This window comes from Vespa velutina, chromosome 9 (genome assembly GCF_912470025.1).
Source record: "Vespa velutina chromosome 9, iVesVel2.1, whole genome shotgun sequence".
NCBI lineage: Eukaryota > Metazoa > Arthropoda > Insecta > Hymenoptera > Vespidae > Vespa > Vespa velutina.
This window is the reverse complement of record NC_062196.1, coordinates 8,248,540-8,268,539: the sequence shown is the minus strand read 5'-3', so window position 1 is coordinate 8,268,539 and position 20,000 is coordinate 8,248,540. Positions and strand designations below refer to the sequence as shown.

At 36.7% G+C, this 20,000-nt stretch overlaps 2 protein-coding genes across 2 annotated transcripts in view; one reads left to right on the top strand and one right to left on the bottom strand.

Moving 5' to 3' along the window:
- LOC124951703 (S-phase kinase-associated protein 2-like) overlaps positions 1-19,440 on the top strand; it is a 49,448-nt gene extending 30,008 nt beyond the window's left edge. Inside the window, exon 4 of the mRNA XM_047500504.1 lies at positions 18,989-19,440. Within this exon, the coding sequence (XP_047356460.1) occupies positions 18,989-19,023 (35 nt within the window). The 3' untranslated portion in view covers positions 19,024-19,440. The remainder of the gene's footprint in view (positions 1-18,988) is intronic.
- The window catches only part of LOC124951701, a 55,550-nt gene that overhangs the window by 20,397 nt on the left and 15,153 nt on the right, over positions 1-20,000 (bottom strand). The window contains exons 2-4 of the mRNA XM_047500500.1: positions 14,846-14,915; positions 11,053-11,534; positions 4,390-4,530 (exon numbers count right to left, since the gene is read on the bottom strand). Coding sequence (XP_047356456.1) covers positions 4,390-4,530; positions 11,053-11,516 — 605 coding nt within the window. The 5' untranslated portion in view covers positions 11,517-11,534; positions 14,846-14,915. The remainder of the gene's footprint in view (positions 1-4,389; positions 4,531-11,052; positions 11,535-14,845; positions 14,916-20,000) is intronic.

Below are 20,000 nucleotides of genomic sequence, written 5' to 3'. Positions count from 1 at the left end.
TACGTTTTAACCAATGAAAAGCAACGCGGTATGCGGGATGCGTTATGAAACGAGGTCTATACCATCGGCTTTATTCCGGCAAATAAATCACAACATCCGTTTGCTCTTCCCTCCCTCCCTCCCTCTCTCTCTCTCTCTCTCTCTCTCTCTCTCTCTCTCTCTCTTTATCTATATATCCATCTATCTCTTGCTTCGTAACGACAGCATCTGCACAGCTTCACCGCTTCGACCGAAACTCAAATTGGATCGTGCGCTAATTTCGTAGTTTACGACATACAACTTTGACGATTTTCTCCTTACCCCTCTAGCGGTCCCACCCCTCCACGCTCCTCTTCTTCTTCCATTTCTTTCTTTCTCTTTCACGAAAAACACGCGCGAGAGAAAATCTTTATCCGTCGTGATTTATTTGCGGAATAAATTAAAGAAAATAAACAAAATTCGTGTCTCTTTTTTCCTTTTCTCCGAACGACAAAATTCGAGAGCTCGCAAGTTCGGTGGTTCTCCATGGATACAGGAGTAAAGGAAGAATACGAATATGGGTTGGAAAGGGGGAAGAAAGAAGAGGAGGAAGAAGGGGAGGAGGAAGAGGAGGAGGAGGTGGTGGTGGTGGAGAAGGAGGAGGAATGGGTAGTGTGTCAAGATGGCTGGTATCCATGGTAACGGGTTAGAAACTACGCATCTCTCTCTCTCTCTCTCTCTCTCTCTTTCTTATTTCTCTCACCGGCATCTTTCTCCGTAACTTTCCTCCTTGACTTTATCGATACTTTTTCTTGAAATATCTAACGAGCTGATAAATACATTTTTGTTGTTAATCATTTCTATTGTGATTAATTATCGTCGTGTTGTCGTAATGTTCTACGTTGTGAAAGGAACAAAAGAAAAAAAAGAAAAAAAAAGAAAAAAAGAAATAAGGAAGAAAAGAAAAATAAATAAGAGAGAAAGAGAGAGAGAGAGAGAGAGAGAGAGAGAAAGAAAAAGAAAATAATTCATTGCACCGATCACAGATACGAGCAATTATTCGGTGCTCGTTAATATAATAATAAAATTTTATTTGAATTATACGATCCATCTTACCTTGATGTATAATAAAAAGTTCCAGAATACGCAAGGAGAAATATAATTTCAGAATATCCTCGCACCGGACGCACACCGAATCGATCCGATTATTATACTTCCTTCGCGTAAAACACAACAGATTTCTCTCTCTCTCTCTCTCTCTCCGCCCCTCCTCTCTCTCACTCTCTCTTTCTCTTTCTCTCTCTCTCTCTCTCTCTCTCTCTCTCTTTCTCTATCTATCTATCTTTTATTAGTAATTTTGGGGGTTGTTAAATTTAATCCGAGGGATTCGTCGTAAAATCACGTGTGTCTCGGTATCGATACTTTTTCCAATACTTTTTCTGACTTATTACACTAACCAACGTGTTATTTCTTCTTTACCCTCGACGATAAGCGAAACACGAATAGGGACGATCGGACACTCGCGTAAATCCACTGTCCTCGGTGTTTCCTCTTCTACGGTTGCTTCGAGACTCGCGCGCGCTCTTTTTCCTTTTTATCCTGGGTACGTTCGTAGGCCGATCGAGAGGGAGAATGATGTAGTAGGGTGGTGTAGCAGGAAAGAAGAAAGGAGAAGTAGAGAAAAGAGGGGCGAGAAGGAGGGGAATAGCTTTGGGAGAAAGGGAGGGAGAAAGAGTATACCGATTTTGTGTGTATATGTGCGAGGGTTACTGTGCGGGTGTAACGAGAGAAAGGAAATGTAAGAAAAAAAGGAAAGAAATAAAAAGAGAAAGAGAGAGAGACGTATACCCGCGTATACCAACACAATAACACATATATAGGCACACACGCGCATGCACACAAGCAATGCGAAGGATCCGTATAGACTTATAGTAACACACTTCTTATAATCGTAGTAGTAGTGAGTAAGCACCAAGTATAGTGGTCACGAGCTCCTGTCTATCTATCTATCTATCCATCTACTACGAAAGCTTTACCACGCCTGCGTCTAGTTCGGCTAACGCTCGGCTACTGACCGAAACTTTCCGAAGGGAATTGCTTCCTCGTTCTGCCATCTAACGTAAAAGAGTTCAAACTCTACATGCGAATGGTTTCACGGCGCTGTCGATAATTTTCTTCAAATCGATATGGAGATATGATCGGGCGGTAAATTTGAATCGTTGATATTTTCCTCTTTTTCTCATAATCGTTAAATATCTTTTTCTTCTTAATCGCTTCTTTTTTCTTTCTTTCTTTCTTTCTTTCTTTCTTTTTTTTTTTTTTTTTTTTTTTTTTTTTTTTTTTTTTTTAGTCGGTGATTAAAACGATAAAAGAAATTTTTATTATTCAGGACAAACAATGACGTAGTAATTTTTCAAGGGTATATTCAATATTATTCTTTACTTTTGAGAAAAGTTTTGAAATCAAATTGGGTATCTAACTATACGATTTAATTTGGGTTCCCGATCGCTCGTACGCGCAGAAGAAGAATCTTCTTAATTTTCTATTCGAGCCGTCGACGATGAGCCAGGAAACTATTCACGATCGTAGTACCGGAGTAATCAAAGTAACGAGACTAATCGAAACCAACAACGGGTTATTATCGAAACTTCGCTACGCCGCAGCGTCACGTGGTCGCGAGGTGCGTCGCAAAATATCTACATATATATATATATATATATATATATATAGATACATATGTGGACGGTTTGCAAGGCGTTCCTTTCAATAGGGGATGACCTTGCAAAGATATGCCGTAGTTTAGAGCGATAAATGTATATTGCATATAACCGCAATTAAAGTCTAATTATAATGATAATTTCAAAGTCAATCACAAGCCATTAGAGAATCTTATTCATTTACCTACGCGATTAAAAAAAGAAAAAAAAAAAAAAAAAAAAAAAAATCTAGAAAGAAAGAAAAAAAAGATGGAAATTTTGTAAAAGGAAGAAACATCTCGAGGAACGTGCTATCCACGATAATCTCTTTTCGAGAAAATATTCTCGACTGGTTTCTTTCTATCTCACGAGTGTACAATTACGGATGCGGCATGGGAGTACGCGTTACCTACCACCTCAAAGTCTCCACCTACGTACGGTTCTCTCTTAATAGGCGGCTACTTATCGTACCGTACGATCATTATCACGTTTGATCCGGTTAAACGACGAGACATCGCGTCGCGAATACGTAATGGTATCTCGTCATTGCTATGAAATGAATTGCGGAATCTTTATTAAGAAAAAACGGAAATAGATATATGCTTATATACATACATATGTATGAGAAACGTATATGGAAAGAGGATCGAGAAAATAGAAACGTTTTAGAAAACTGGTTGGTTTAGTGTCGATATGTGAAGTCCTATAAGTCTCGAATCTTCGATTTGAGATATTATTGGACGAATGTAACAGAGAGGAAAATATGCGATCGAGAGAGAGAGAGATAAGTAAAGAGATTTAAAAAATTTTTTTCTCGTAAATTTTCAATGTATCTTTATCGTTTTTTGCATCCGAGCTCGCGAATAAGCGAATCTCGCCGTTTCGACGTGAGAACTCTCTCTCTCTCTCTCTCTCTCTCTCTCTCTCTCTATTTTTAAAAGAAGGAATATCCAAGAAATTTCCGTTTGTATTATAGGAAACTCTGAAATGTGTCAGAGATATCGTGATTTCGTATTTCTGAAAGAAAATTTGTTTTCTTGCCTTTTGCTCTGGGAGAAAGAAGAAGGAAAAAAAAAGAAGAAAAAAAGAAGAAGAAGATCTGTTTGACTTCTATAGAGTTTAACATTAATATACTAGCATGGGCCTTTGATCAACGTTAACCGTCGTAACGTCTGTATCTCAGATTCCTATCGAAGAAGTTCCACCTTGAGAAAGTTGCATCAGACGTTGCCTGATTATTTCCGGCGAACTTCTTTGACGAAGACGAAAACGAAAACCCACTTGTAAATGTTCGATAATGGAAACATTTTCTTTGAATAGAAAAAAAAAAAAAAAAAAAAAAAAAAAAAAAAAAAAAAAAAAAAAAAAAAGTTTCTCATTCGAACGAGGAAATTTTAATGAAAATTCAAGACAAAGATTCCCCCGTTAGGATAATTCGATACTCTTATCCATTACTTCTAATTAACGAACTATTAAATACTATTCGATTAGGATAATAGCTTTAGCAATGCGAAATATCGATTTTTATTCGCGATTAGGAGCGCCGCCCTGAGTGCACGTACTTACGTTTCGATTGAGGCGAAACGTTATTTCGGTGCTAGGTGCGCCGTGTTAATGACGTCATCGAAAACGCACGCGAACGAGCGAGCGAGTGAGCAAGCAAGGAGGACGAACGCGTAGGCGTATTTTTTCTTTTTTTTTTTCTTTTCCGAAAAGCTTCATACGATTGACTTACTCGGTGTCAGGTACAGGTATCATGGGTGGAGGTAAGCGGCCATTGTGGTCCAAAAAGTGATTGATCTCGGGTTCCTCTTGAACAGGAGTCTCGTAAACAAGAGTTTCCACCATTGATCCTTTGCTGGAGCCAAAGGACACTCTAGAAAGAAAAAGAAGAAAAAAAAGAAAAGGAAATTAATGAACAATTATTTTTTAAATTATATTTGACGATAAAAAATTTAATACTACTGTTCGTTCTTACATTTTTTACTTATTCTTTTAATAAATCTTACGTTCTTTACTTCTCTCTCTCTCTATCTCTCTCTCTCTCTCTCTCTCTCTGTCTGTCTGTCTTTCACGAGATGTAGACTCAAACTATTACCTCTTATATATGTAGATCGTAAAAATATTGTTCATAAACCTCAGTTTCCTATCGTGTGACAGTCGACGGAGTAAGGGAGACAGACGAGTCGGTGACCGCAGGAGCTAGGCGGCCCGATATCAAAATTGAAATTCCATGATCGAAAGATCGGATTACTAGGACTCAAGTACGACAGAGACAAATATATATATATATATATATGTGTGTGTGTGTGTGTGTGTATTTATGCACATACAGTCATACGAAGGAAGATGTTATTGATTCCATCCGAATCTCAATTTTTCTATCCTGTAGGAATTTTATTTTAACGACAGATTCTTTATATGTTTTTGGAGATATTATATCGCCAAAAATGAAAAAAAAAAAATATATATATATATGTATAAGTATAATTTACATTATATATATATATATATAGAAGTAACTTTAAATAAAAGAATATATATATATATAGATATATACATATATGTATGTGTGTGTGTGTATAGGAATCGTATCTATTTATATATATAAATAGGTAAGGTTCATACGTCGTTCCCAACTTTAACAGCAAATCGTAACTGGCTATAACACAAGAATCGATCGGTTGGTTGGTAGGTCTGTTGAAAAAAGATTCAAACACTATTAAAGTAATCTTATTATTAGCTGACTATATGTAAACTTTTATTATACAACCTTGTACCAAACTGCGCGATTATAAATTCAATATATATATATATATATATATATATATATATATATATATATATATGTGTGTATATATTTATATAGCCGCATGAATTAAAGAAAAGAGGGAAAAGATAGAAAGATGAAGAAAAAAAAAAGAAAGGAAGGTAACAAAGATGATTAATGAAAATATAATATCGTCAATTCTAATATTTTTTCAAATATAACCTCGTAATGGTTTGACGAGAGAGGTGATTATCAATTAGCAAACATACGAGTTGGATTAGTAAATTCAAAGTACTTGCGCGTATATACTATTGTATATACACATACATCTGTCTATTTACTTTTACTATACAATGTTGTTAGAAGAAATGACCAAGCAGTGCTGCCACGTAGCGGTCAATTCGTCAAACTCGATCGCGGCAATGTGTCAAAGTCACGTGGTCTTGGCTGCACTTCTGGAGGAGACTGCACGATTGGAACACACATATACGCATTCATACATACAAACAGGCCACATATGTGTGTGTGTGTGTGTGTGTATATGCATATATATGTTATGCATATATATATATATATATATACACATATATATATGCACTTTCTATTTACGTGTAATATGTCAGCGCAACACGTTTGTGTGCTAACTCGATGACGTAACTACGAATCGCCACGCTTGTTCTAGTCGCGTTCTCGCTTCCCATTGGCGCGGTCACGTTGACATTTCGAATATTTTCTATTTCTAAAAAAAAAAAAAAAAAAAAAAAAAAAAAAAAAAAAAAAAGAAAAAAAAAGGAAGAAAAGAAAAAAGAAAAGAAAACAAGAAGAAACACTTAAGTACATATCCGTTTTATCAAATATCCGCCGAGTTGGCAAATTTATTCAAATATTTAAAAAAAGCAAAAAAAGAAAAAAAAAAGAAAAAAAAAGGGAAAAAGAAAAGGAAAGGAAAGGAAAGAAAAGAAAAATGATTCGATAAAAAATTGTCGTTGAAATGAACGAGGTCAAAGAGATTGCCTCATCGAAAACATTTTTCAGAGACATTAAGAGAACAGGAAAAAGGAGAGAGAGAAAAAAAAAGAAAAGACTAATTACTCTCGCAAGTAAGAAAAGATTCGAGATACGAGATTAAAGAGCTAATTTGTTAGATTGTTAGATGTTTCTCCGTGAGATCTCGTAAAACAGACGGAAGTTATGTTCCATCGTTAGACAGTTAGACACTTTTCCCAACCGCAAAGTATCCTTTCATCGCATAGATCTTTCTTTTCTTTTCTCTTTTCTGTTTGTTTGTTTTCTTTTCTTTTTTTTTTTTTATGTCTTTCCTCTTCCTCTTCCTCGTCGTCGTCGTCGTCGTCGTCGTTGTTGGCGGCGTCGTTGAACGAACCATAACCGAGAGGAAAAGGGTAAAGAAGAAGAGAAAAGAGAAGAGATGAAAAGAGAAAAAGTGAAGATAAAAAGGAATCTCACGTGGCGTGCACAGAATCTCGACTTTGCGATCTACGCCGTTGCGAAGTCGGTTAATTAAATGTTACGCAATCGTCGTTGGCGATGATGTTATCGCGTATTACGCCCGGTAACCGCCAGTTGGAAGACTGTTTTTTTTCCGACGTTTATTTTTGTCGTCTATTTTTTTTTTTTTTTTTTGTTTTCTTTTTATTCTTTTTTTTTCCTACTTGAACGGTGAACTTCGATATAGACGTACGAGGAAAAAAGCTGTTTGAAAATAATTTGGAACATTAGAAATATCAAAGCTTTCCCTTTAAACTCTATTTTCATCCTCGGATTCCTCCCCTTTAACGGGAATATATCTCGCTCATTGCATAACTCTCGCATTGCCATTCTTATCGCGGTGAAAAACAAGAATAAAAAAAGAAAAAAAGAAAAAGAAAGAAAGAATAAAAGATCAGTAAATGAAAAGTGTTGTTACGGATACTTTGAGCGAAGGATCGATTTTTCCCTTGACGAAAGACAATTGAAAGTAAACAAAAAAAATATATCTATAGATTGACATGGATTGATTATTATACGAATATATAATAAATATACTTAATAAAAATAATAATCGTAAGGTCGATTATTAATTAATTCTCTTTTAATCATGATAATCAAGAAATTATCCTCGTAGTTGTGGATCGTACCATTCGAGAAGCCAACTCTCGCGAGACGTGGGTGCCTTTGTTTTCTCCCCCAATGTCGAGGAGGAAGAGATGAAGGTGGAGTAGGAGGAGGAGAAGGTGGAGGAGAGATGGTGGTGGAACGTTTCTGTGCGCCATTAACGAAGCAGACGAGCGGAGCAAAGCAGAAGCTAATAGATCTGATTCGATATCGCGAAGCAGCAAGAAGGGTTCCGCAAGCGAGCGAGCGAGTAAGCATAGCTATAGCTCGACTATCGTGGTTTCTCTCTCCTTTTCTTCTTCTCTTCCTTCTCCCTTCTCTCTTTTCCCTTACATCCCTTTCACTATTCTCTCTCTCTCTTTCTGTCTTCCTTCTTCTCCTCCTATAATTCTTCAACCCCGTCTCTTACAGTAAGAGGTACAGTGTAGTAATTTAGAGGAGGACCCTCGCGCCTCGACTCGACCGAGCGAGACCTCGAAGAAGGCTAAGTTCGTTCTCAAGGTAAAGAAGAAACTTAGAAGACGGAAGTCGGAAGACTCTTCTGCTGCTACTACTACTACTACTACTACTACTACTACTACTACTACTACTACTACTACTACTATTGTTACTGCTGCTTATTGGTTGATGCTATAGTGCTAGTGCTGCTGCTAGTGCTCCTGCTGCTGTTAGAAATTACGTTCAACCGAGTAGACGACCGAAGAAAGAAGAATGAATCGGTCGCAACAACCGTTAATGATTACTTTCCTTTTACTCCTTCGAAAGGCTTAGAAAGATCAAAACTAGAGATATTATTAAAAGATACTATTATCATGATTCCTCCATTTTCCAACTTCCTCGTTTAGAAAAGATTTATCCGATTAGATCATCTCGATCATTTCTATTATTAAATGATAAATAACGATTAACTATCTGATACGATAAGAAATAATAAAATGTATATCGATAAAAGTATAATCTATGTAAAAGAATATTTTTTTTTTAATTGCATCGATTACGGTTCGATCGTGTAACTTAAAGAACGAAGGATTTCGACGGAGTCGAAAGTCGTTCAATGTTGTGATTTCGTTCGATGGATGACGAGAAAAAGAAAGCAGAAAAAAAAAGAAAAAAAAAAAAAAAGAAAAAAAAAAAAAGAAAAAAATAAGCCAAAGTAATAAGACGTCAAAAGATGTTGTCGAGATTAACGTAAAGGTGAGAAGGATGTAAGGGGTTCGGACACGAAGGTAAGTATCTGGATTGATCGAGGTTGGGGTGGGTCGGGGTCGAGGCCGAATCTAGCTGCTAGCTGACCGGCTGGCTCCTTTTATCGATCCACTTTTGATGTACCCCTAAAGTGCACTAGAATTGAGAGATACAGTTGATACGGTTAACCCTTTGAAAGATTCAACGAAAGATACAATGCTAAAGGATCATTGGTTAACCTCAGCCAAGGGTGACCTATCTTATGGTCAAAAATCTTCAAAGAGATAACGAAAGTTAGCAAACCCTGGTTGGATACTAAATCAATAGATATTAAATTTAACACCGCGTAAATTCTTATCCGTTAATCTACTAATATTATTTATTGAAATAATATTCTGATAAAATATTTTCAACCGATATGAGAATAATAATCGACGATTACTTCGTGTTCTAAGTAACGTTGTAAATACATATTTCCGGTATAAATCATTGTTGTTAAAAATCCACGACGTACGAAAATAGAAAGAGAGAGAGAGAGGGGGGGGGAGGGAGAGAGAGGGAAGAGCAAAGTCCAACACGCAATAATTTTCTGGCAATGAATTTCGTCGCGAAGCGAAATGAGCTTTTAGCAATTTCGGTGAGTAAGTACTTGATGTTTTTGTACCCGACGTTGTGAAATTATTCGTTCTGCTTGATTATAACGTACGTTTCTAACAGATTTATTAAGTTGCACGGACCAAAATACGTATTACTAAATCGAGCTTTAAAGACGACATTTAATGAATTAAATCGTCGCTTAATTGTAACGTAGGTGGTATAAGAAATAAAAAATTGATATATAAAGGCAAAAAAAAAAAAAAAAAAAAAAAGAAAAAAGAAAAAAAAATTTGGATATCATATTTTATTCTAGTCTAGACAATCAAAACGTTGGACGAATCGGACCCCTCAGTTATTTTCCATCCGCCACGTAAGAAGCTCTATAAAAACTCAACGAGGACTCTACGACGATTGACCCTGACCTATCCCCACATATAAATGTCGTAAAAGATCTCGAGACACGAGGTACGAAAAGGCGCTCCATCGTGAAAGAAAGTCGTGTAAGCGATAACAAAGCTGCCATTATATTCGCTTCGTTGTTTCTCTCTCTCTCTCCCTCTCGTTCTCTTTCGATGTGTTTACGAACGTACGCGAAGACCTTTCGATATTTCTCCCTCGACTTCTCTTATACATGGTCGATGCAATCGCCTTTCAAAAGCGAGTAGGAACTTTACTCTGTTGCAACACTTGGCACTTTCGCCATTAGATTTGGCACTTGTACTTTTCCCGTCGGTCAAACGCCATCTTGTATCTTCTCTAATAGACACAATGTCTATTACTTTATTTTTCTATTTTTTGTTCTTTTTCTTTCTTTTTAAGGAAAACGAGAGATTAAAACGAAAAAAAAAAAAAAAAAAAAAAAGAAAAAAAATTCGTCAAATCTATACGCACAAGACTATACATACGCGTATCCTGCGCGCTTGCATGACGATCGCTAAATACGTAAAAAGATAAATATTATTTCGAGATTTATCTGGTTTTGATTTCAAATGATATAAAAGTGGGAACACGTCGAAGTATTATAAGCCAAGACAAACTAATATGTATTTATAAATCATTATCGCAATTCCGTTGTGTAACTTAGTTGGTAATACGTTTTTGTCTCTCTTGTCCTAGATAGTCCAAGACTCGATATAACAGATATATCATTAGCTAGATTGATCGAGACGCAATTAACGAACTAAATCAAATCCTTATGATCTGTATCGATTCAAGTAAAAGTAACGGGCATATGTATTGTTATAAAATCAATTTTAACGATGACGATTATGATCATATAATAAATAACGATATAAGGAATCGTCCAAGTGATATCTAATAAATTGAAAATAAGGAAAGTAAAGAGATACGGGTTAGGGATTCTTCATTCCTGACGTTTTCGACATGAATTTATAGACCGTGTTTGTACGATGTTGCAGTCATGCAGTAAAGTTAGGTACCACGCGAAAGTAAATCTCACGAAGAGGAGAAAGATAAGAGAAAGAAGGAGAAGAGAGAGAGAGAGAGAGAGAGAGAGAAAGGGAGATTCGATATAACGTGGCATCTGGTGCGAGAGCGAAGAGGCCTGAGGTTAAAGACCGAGCCAGCAGAACCGAATTAGAAAGGTGCTCTCGGATGACCTTTGAACTCTCTCTATCTCCATCTTTCGATCTGCTTGCCCCCGCCTCCCTCTACTACTCTTGCTTAACTTAAGCTCGCAACTTGGCCGAAGGAGTGAGAACTTGGTTCCCTTACCTCTTAAGACTGGCGTGTTTCGCACCGTTTAGAATTTTGTTCTTCCGATCGCTACCGACCGTACTCGCGTCGCTGTCGATGCTGTAAAGACTGTCATCCTTGGTTACCCTCGTTGAATTATGAAGGGTAGACTTCTTCGTTAATGTACCATTGTGCTTCGGACTTTCCGAAGGCAAAGGGTGTTGTTGCTGATGACGATCCATCGAGCTCGGCTGTTGATCCTCGATTCTGCTTGACACTATCATAATTCTAGTTCCGTCTACGAGCTTTTTCGGCGAGGTCGTTGGAACGGAAATGGTTATGGAAGAGGAGGCGGCCGTAGTCTTTTGCCGAGTCGGCTGCTGTTCTCGAGGACTCTTTTGTATCCTGCTCGCGTTCCGATAATTTCCCTGAGTCTTTTGATGATTTTGATTCGGTTCTCCAGGCGGTGGTTTGTCCTCCGTTGGTAACATATACGACAACATTGTCCTTTGGACTTTCGCCTGCAAAATAAAACGATCGTTTATGAATCAATAATAATCGACGAAGATTTCACTTAGCCGTGCAATTGACGATATGTTTCCTTCCGTATCTCTACGCTTTTCTTATTTTGCCTCTCTCTCTCTCTCTCTTTCTCTCTCTCTCTCTCTATCTCAAATAATATATAGATATGTATACGTATATACGTACATACGATCACGAGTAATGGGAAGTCTCGCCAAGTTGTACGTACATACGAATACTTGATACCGTACAACGGCATTGTCTCTCTATGTCGTGTAATGATGCACATTCGTGCACAAGATCGTGCGATGGAGAAAGGTCGTGATGGTGGTTATTATTTGTACGTACCTACATATCAAATGGTTGATTCAACTCTCGCGATTATATTTATCGTTCTCGTAATAATCGAATAATCGTATAATACATCACTTAACTCGTTGATATTTTACCAAATTAAATCCGATTTCATCGAACGATTGAATGATATAAAAGTTTTATTTATGATTTTAATTGGCAACCTAAGCTAATTAAAATTGCGTTTGATGTCCCAAGAAATTTTTCTGATGCAAACAAGTTTACACCGTCATCTCCTCGTAGTTATCCTTTTCGTCGCTTCTTTGAGAATTTAACCGAGAAGTTGCACGTCATCATCCGATTAAATGCGTTAGAATGCACTACGACGGGACGATCGACGGTCATTCGAGGATTACCGTTACGATGGTGAACCGATTAATGCTAATAACGTAACGCGATCGGATCACACGGTGACGTTTGATACGGGACTTGAAATAAATCGTATGTCTTTTAATAAAATTACCGCAAAATATATCAGGATATATGCATATATAATATATATGTTCTTCTAGATAAACATTTTATTAAATATAAATATTTTTTATTTTTTCTTTTTTAATAATTTATTTATTAGCGATATATGAAATGATTTATTTATACGGGATCGATGATAGTTCGAACAGAAAAAAATTTATCAATAGATGCTCGTTTAATCTGGCAAATTCGTTTAAATACTATAGTAATAAATAACATTTCAAATAGATAATTTTAATGTATTATATATTTCGTTTTTTCTTTCTCTTTTTTTTTTTTTTTTTTTGTAATAGAACTTGAACTACCTTGAAATACCAGTGTTATGGTCAATGTATTTCTCCGGGTATGGACCAACCCGAGTACTCGAATAAAAACATACGGTTTATGTAAATGAAAAAAAAAAGAAAAAAGAAAAAAGAAAGAAAAGTAAAAAAACTAAGGTCACCTTGAAATCTCAGAAGGACGTTTATCCAGAGAAAATTTGTGACCGACGTAGGATGTCCTAGCGCATCCCTTTCCCCGTTCCACGAAACAAAATAGATTTCATTTGAAATATTTTCTCAAACGAACTATAGTTCAGGAAATGTTATAATTGCATACGGAACTTCGGAATAGGATAACCCTGTATATATCGGGACTCTCTTTGATTCTTCAGTTCTGTTACTCTTTGATTCTTTAGCTCTGACTGTGCCTCTTTTCTGTTCCTAAACAAAGACCATTCGTACGTCCGTCCATTCGCATTATCTTGTCTTGCATTCGTTCACACAGAATCATACAACACACAGAACGCGCGTGCGCGCACACACAAAAACATTCTTCCCACGTGCTACTCGTCGTTCTTCTAATATCCTCCGCTATCAAAATCTATCGTTTCTTTGTAACAATCTTTGTTCACATCACGCTTTCTCTAAACAGTCCTTTATCCTGCACCATGTACCATGTACCATATATACATATATATATATACATACATACATATATACATACATACGTATGTGCTTCCTTTCGTTTGTACTCCATTTTTTTTTTATGCACCCCTATGAAATAACGTAACCGCGATCGGATCACTCGAACGGTGACGTTTTCTAAAATATATTAAAAACTCTTCCAAGCTTTTTAGATGAAGATTTGCATTGAAAAGAAAAGAAAAGAAAAGAAAAGAAAAGAAAAGAAAAGAAAAAAAAATACATAAATAAATAAAACGCAAAAAAAAATCTCCGTAAAGCTTTGCATATAAAATTTACTACACGGTCGTCGTTACGTAAGTATCGCGTTCGCGACGTAATCTCTCGACGTTTTTCCGCCTCTTAATATTTTTCATCTACTACTTCTAGTTGCAAACGTAGATAGAAAAGAGCAAAGAAAGATACGTTTACTACGAGAACGTACGTGGCAGAGAACCGGTGTCGAAGGAGTGCGACGCAAAACCCGAACGAAAGGTTGTCAGAGTAATGGCAGCCTGACTTGGCTGCTCATACATATACCTACTCTACTACTATACTTTAAACTCTCTATCTGCTTCTAGTCCGCTCCACTAATTCCGCTCGAACTCCCCGCCGCATCATCATTTCCGCAAGAGTCGCGAAACTTCTCTTTCATTAAAATCGTCGTCGTAGTCGTCGTCGTAGTCATTATTATTAGTGTCAAGATTTCAATATTCTCTTTTAACATAATCAGACAATTTTTTTTTAATGTTACCCATACATTTTATGGATCCTTAATCCTTCTACCAATGTTTCTCAACGAATATGCATCTTACGGCGTTAAATTTTTAATCAATTTTATCCGTCTAACTTTGTTTTTCACTTGTTCTCGTAAGAACATTATCGCAAGACGATATTATACGGTAAAGTTTATATCTTTAAAATAATATCGAGCAGCTGCTAGTCCAGTAATATAATCGGGTTCTTGAAAAATTGTATATAATAAATATTTCGATCGTGATACCGTTACAAACAAATTTATTCACAGTTTAAATATTCGTCGAGATGGTCCTGCTTCTTTCTATATTTTTCAAGTAATTGAAGAAAGGAAGATTTTGGCTTCATTAAAATGCGAAGTATAAAATGAAAATTAGTGTATACACAAATCACGTTTAATCTTCGTTAAGATCTCTCTCTCTCTCTCTCTCTCTCTCCCTTTCTCTCTTTGCTCGCTGTCTTGGCATAATTATCTAGTATTTTGTGGAAATCGGGATCGAGCGTGCATGTAAATGGAAAGTAAGAAGAGAAATACTACCACTATTACTACTGGTTGGAGAATATTGTAAGACTCAAGAAAATACCGTAATCATGCAAATCTCTTTCTTTCTTTTATTTCCTTTTTTACACGTGGGTACGATTCTCTCTTTTGTCTGTTCATTGCTACGGTCGATTTTAGTTAGAGGTCAGACCAGAGAGAGAGAGAGATAGAGAGAGAGAGAGAAAAGGAGAAAAAAATAGAGAGAAAAAATTTTATTTGTTTCAAGTTTTTGCAAACTTACCCGTAAAGCGAGTTATTCCGGAAGTGACGATTCGTAGGTGCGTCTGATGATGGAGCAGCATCGGGATCGTCTATGAGAAAGAGAAATCAAAACTATCAGCAAAACTAACACATACATATCCGTGAGACAGAACATGATAAAGTAGATATATATATATATATATATATATATATATATATGTATATATATATATAATCTTGATCCTTAAAGTATCAAGTTCCTTTGTCGACCCGGAGAATGCAAAATAAATGATGTTAATCCGCATTTAAAAATTTATTTAAGATCTGATGCACATTGGTGAACTTGAGAAGAATGAAGTTAAAAGGTACGACAACAAAGGTAAAACAACAACAATAACAACAACAACAACAACAACAACAACGTCATCGTTGTTCCTTGTCAGCGTTGTCGTCGTCGTCGTCTCGAAAAAGTCTATTACTCTGGACTTAAACGAACCTTGTGTACACTACTAAGCTTCAGCTTCTTTTCTTTCTTTTTTTTTTTTTTTTTTTTTTTTCAATGACGAAGGAGAAGACGAAATAAAAGAGAAGAGTCTAGGAAAACGGGAGGCAGAAAGGGGAGAGAGAGAGAATGATCTCGTCGTATGAATAGGCACCTGTTTTCGCAGACAGGTGATGCTACATACATACATATATATACACTCATAGATACATACATACATACATGCATATATGTATGCATGTATGCATGTGTGTATGCATGTATGTATGTACATCTTTCTCTTCTCGAGCAAACGCGTGAGAAACCGAGAGAGGTCGATGACACCTGGTAAACGTTCTCTCTCTCTTTCTCTTTCTCTCTCTCTCTCTCTCTCTCTCTCTCTCTCTCTCTTTCCTTTTATATTTTTTTTTACTGATTGTAAGAATGAAAAATGCCGAGGGACGAAGAGATCGGTTCGATCTCGGCGAAGCCAGGAGCAATGTCAAAAAATCAGGTTGCGTTTGCGAAAAAACGAGTACCTGTAAAAGAATGACAAGAAAGAAGAAAAGAAAGAAAGAAAAAGAAAAAGGAAAAAGACAAAGAAGAAACTCTTTTCGTTGGTCTCGCGTTTCATCATCTTTATCCTTTTTCCTTCTTTTTTTTTTTTTTTTTTATTCTTTTACGTTTTCTTCCTCTTGGATCCAAGCCATGAAAATAATGAGTTGTTTCTCCGGGGTTGCAATCGATTCGTAGGGTACTTTGTGCATTTCGTAAGTACCCACGATAAACGGTATCATCGTATTATCGAGTTCCTGGCATGATTCAGCTTTAAGTTTAACCGCCGAACGAACGTTAGCCGGTCTCGGGTCGATCGTCCGGAAGAAAAGCAGATGCTCGTGCCGCAAAGCGATCCGGTTTTTCTTCATAAGTTATTTAATATAAAGCCGAGCAACGAATGGTCGAATGAATCGTGATATCGTTCGAAGCTCATAGAATCATGATCTAAGAGAGAGAGAGAGAGAGAGAGAGAGAGAGAGAGAGAGAGAGAGAGAGAGAGAGATAGAAAGAGAGAAAGAGACAAAGAGAGTTGCAAAAGGAAAAGTTTATAATATACGTTAACACGTTTTGACTTTGATCCTCTGGTCGTACGATATATTATATCGTGACGTGTTGTACCCTCTGCGTGGGACGATAATTTCGTTGCTAAGAAAACGAACGGAAAGCCGCCCTCGCTCTCGATTCCAGGACGATAAAGCGTAGGACGAATTACGAGGCGCGCTACGCTAGCCTGGTTTCTCTCTGAAGCCGACTCTCCGTTCACTGCTGTTGCGATTACGATGCAATGATGCAATGTTCTCGAGTGTACCGGGGCCACTAAATTGATAAATTTGCATGCCTCGCCGTCTCCTCTTGCAGCGTGTGCTCGAGAGAAAAAGAGAAGGAGAGAGACAGACAGACAGAGATATTGCGAAGGCTGTTAAGAAGAAATGAAATTTTATAGCGTCTTCTTAGAGTCAATTCTTCTTTTATTATTATTTATTTATCTCTCTCTCTCTCTCTCTCTCTCTCTCTCTCTCTCTCTCTCTCTCTCTCTCTCTCGTCGTTTGATGCACTAGTGCGTAATCTCTCTAATAAAATTTATAATATAATATTATATATTTGAAGTTATACAAAATAATGTCTACTATAATATAGAAAATAAATGGATGACGAGAAGAAAAAAGAACAAAAATGAGAGAGAGAGAGAGAGAAAGAGAGAGAGAGAGAGAGAGATCAAAAAATTATAAATTAGGTTATAAATCGAGGAGAATGACGAGGGAACGAGCGTGAATCATCATCATTGGTTGCCACGAACATTTTGCTTCCGTCCCGCTCGTTGTTGCAGGTAGTTTATTACGATGACGATTCATCGCTTTATAATATCTCGTCGAGCTCTCGTTGATCGACGCAGTTATGTACGAAACGCAGTTACGTACTTAACAGAGATAACACGTGACAGCTTCGTTAGAAATGAACACGCGTCGCTGGTGATTTCCCATTGTCATTTTTATATTGTTTTTCCTTATGTTTAAATCTTTGCGAGGACACGTTAACTAAAATTATCTTTCGATTATTTGAGATTCTTATCATTGGATTCTAGACCTCGTTTTGTACGTTGCTTGATTCAACGATGAAACAACACAACGAGCGTAGGCTGACCGACTTGACGGACTTTCACGTTCTTATAATCTGTCAAGAAAGATAGAAAGAGAGAGAGAGAGAGAGAGAGAGAGAGAGAGAGAAAACTTACAATGATGACTTTTAGTAAGTACGACGTTGTTCTCTGATCATTGTCCGTCGCCGACTATACGACATTGACTCTATTATCTCTTTACGATTGTCTCTCCATACGATAATAACAATGACGTTCTTTACGCGTTGACAGCTCCTTAAATAAAGTCCCTTTTCGTATATATATTTATCTTCTCGGTACATGTATGTGTAAGTAGAGATAAATAGAGAGAGAGAGAAAGAGACATACGAGAGATTCGAGTCATACTAAACTAGCGTGGAAATTGAATAAATGAGGAAATTAAAGTCCATTAATCAATGTAAGTTCTTCGAAGATCCCACGGTTAAAGAGACATGAGATATCTACATGCATTTCATTTTCTTTTCTTTTTATCTTTCTCTCTCTCTCTCTCTCTCTCTCTCTCTCTCTCTCTCTATCTATCTATCTCTATCTCCGTGTCTCTCTGTCTCAATCTCTTTCATTTCTCTTCTCCTTTCCGGCTACGAGTAATGTAACGTTACTTTGAACGAGATTTCCGGCAGCGTGACTTCCTGTGCCTAACCGTTTGGTACGAGTTCGCGATCTTACTCTTTCGTGACTCGGACAACGAAGAGAAAGAAAAAAAAAAAGGAAGAAGAAGAAGAAAAAGACAATGTAGATATTATTGCGGAAGAGAGAAATTTCCAAACGTTATTTTCTCTGGCATAAAAATATCAAGAGACCCTACTTGAAAGATTCGAGCGAGTCTAGAGTCGAGGAAAAACGAGCACGACGGCAAAAATATGAGAAAAGAGAGAGAGAGAGGAGAGAGAGAGAGAGAGAGAGAGAGAGAAAATAACGTAGGAAGCATGATTCTTTCAGGTGACCCGAAGATGGTCGCGCGACTCGACGCGGAAGTGTATTCCTCGAGAAGAGTCTTCTTAACCTCTTTTTCGGTCTTTCGAGTGTCTGAACGATTAGTCATTCCTTAAAGAAAGAAACGAAAAAAAAGAAAGAAAAGAAAAAGAAGTAACGACACAATTAAACGTTCTCAAGGAGAACAACTTTACGGTAAAAGAGTAGGACAAAACGACTTTTTATGGTTAACGTTATTACGAATTTTGAGATCGGAAGGATTCCGGTGGAAGGAGCATCTGGACCATTTTCTTCTTCTCTCTCATCGTCAAATAATTTGTAATAAAATATATTGATTCAGATAGTCTAAATAATTGTCGTAATGATAGAATTTAATTACAAGGACGTCGAAATGGATGCTGCGTGTGACTCTGTACCATTTATTTTTTCCTTCATACGAACGATCAAATAAACACCATCGATTTACATCACATTTTCATCACGTTAATATTCTTAATATCTTTCTTTCGATAATATATATATATATATATATATATATATATATATATATATATCGTCTTTTTAAATGATTCCAGATTTAAAGCCAAATCCTAAGTGCTTACGCCTCTGAAAAGATCCCACGATACAGCTTGTCTGTCTGTCGTCTGACCGCACGAGACGAAGCTCTGGAACGAATGACCGAAACATTTCTTCGTGAGATACCTTCTCGCCCTCAAACACCACTTCCGGCACGATGATGGCCACGACGAATTTTGGTTACGCCGAAATGCTTTAAAGGGACTTTGACCTTCTTTAAATTCTTCTTAATCATCCCGTTAATCCAAAATATTCTTATTATATCTTAGCCTTGAACTTTAATATTATTCTACATTACGAAAAATGAGTATCATATTTCTCCACTTATTTCTCCATTTATTTTCTTTTTCCTGATAATTTCAAATCGATTTAATATACATCATGTCGTAAAAAAAAAAAAAAAAAAAATATATATATATATAATAACATATGTTGTTAATAAAATTATTTATACCTTATATACTTTATACGTATTGTTAATAAAATAAATAAGATGTTTTTTTTTTTCAACTATTAAACACAATAGTAGTTTATCTTCCGGCTTTCGAACAACAATTCTGTTGTTCTCTTTTATTTCATTTTCTTTTCTCTCATTCTCTCTCGACGGACAGTATCCTCGAGAGATTTCAAAGGACCGTCCAGTCATCGAAGCTCTAGCTAGCTAGCTAGCTAGATACCGTGGAACGCGTGGGTGTTCGTTTTACGCTTCGATCGTTTCGAGCGCGTTTTACGACAATAACGCGTAGTCGGACGAGAGCGTTACAACGGCCTTAGCGTCCCGCGGCGCTCTCGAGAGAGTAAACACGATGTTAAAACCCTTAACGGTTTCACGTCGGGTGTCGCACGGCCCACTCTAAGATTCCTTCGAACCGATCGATTCGTATAATTCATTCAAGAAAAAAAAAAAAAAAAGAAGAAAAAGATAACAGTACGAACGGATAATCAACGCTTTCAATCTTACGATTATTTTAATTACTTCGATCTCGATCAATTAATGCAATTTAGATGTAA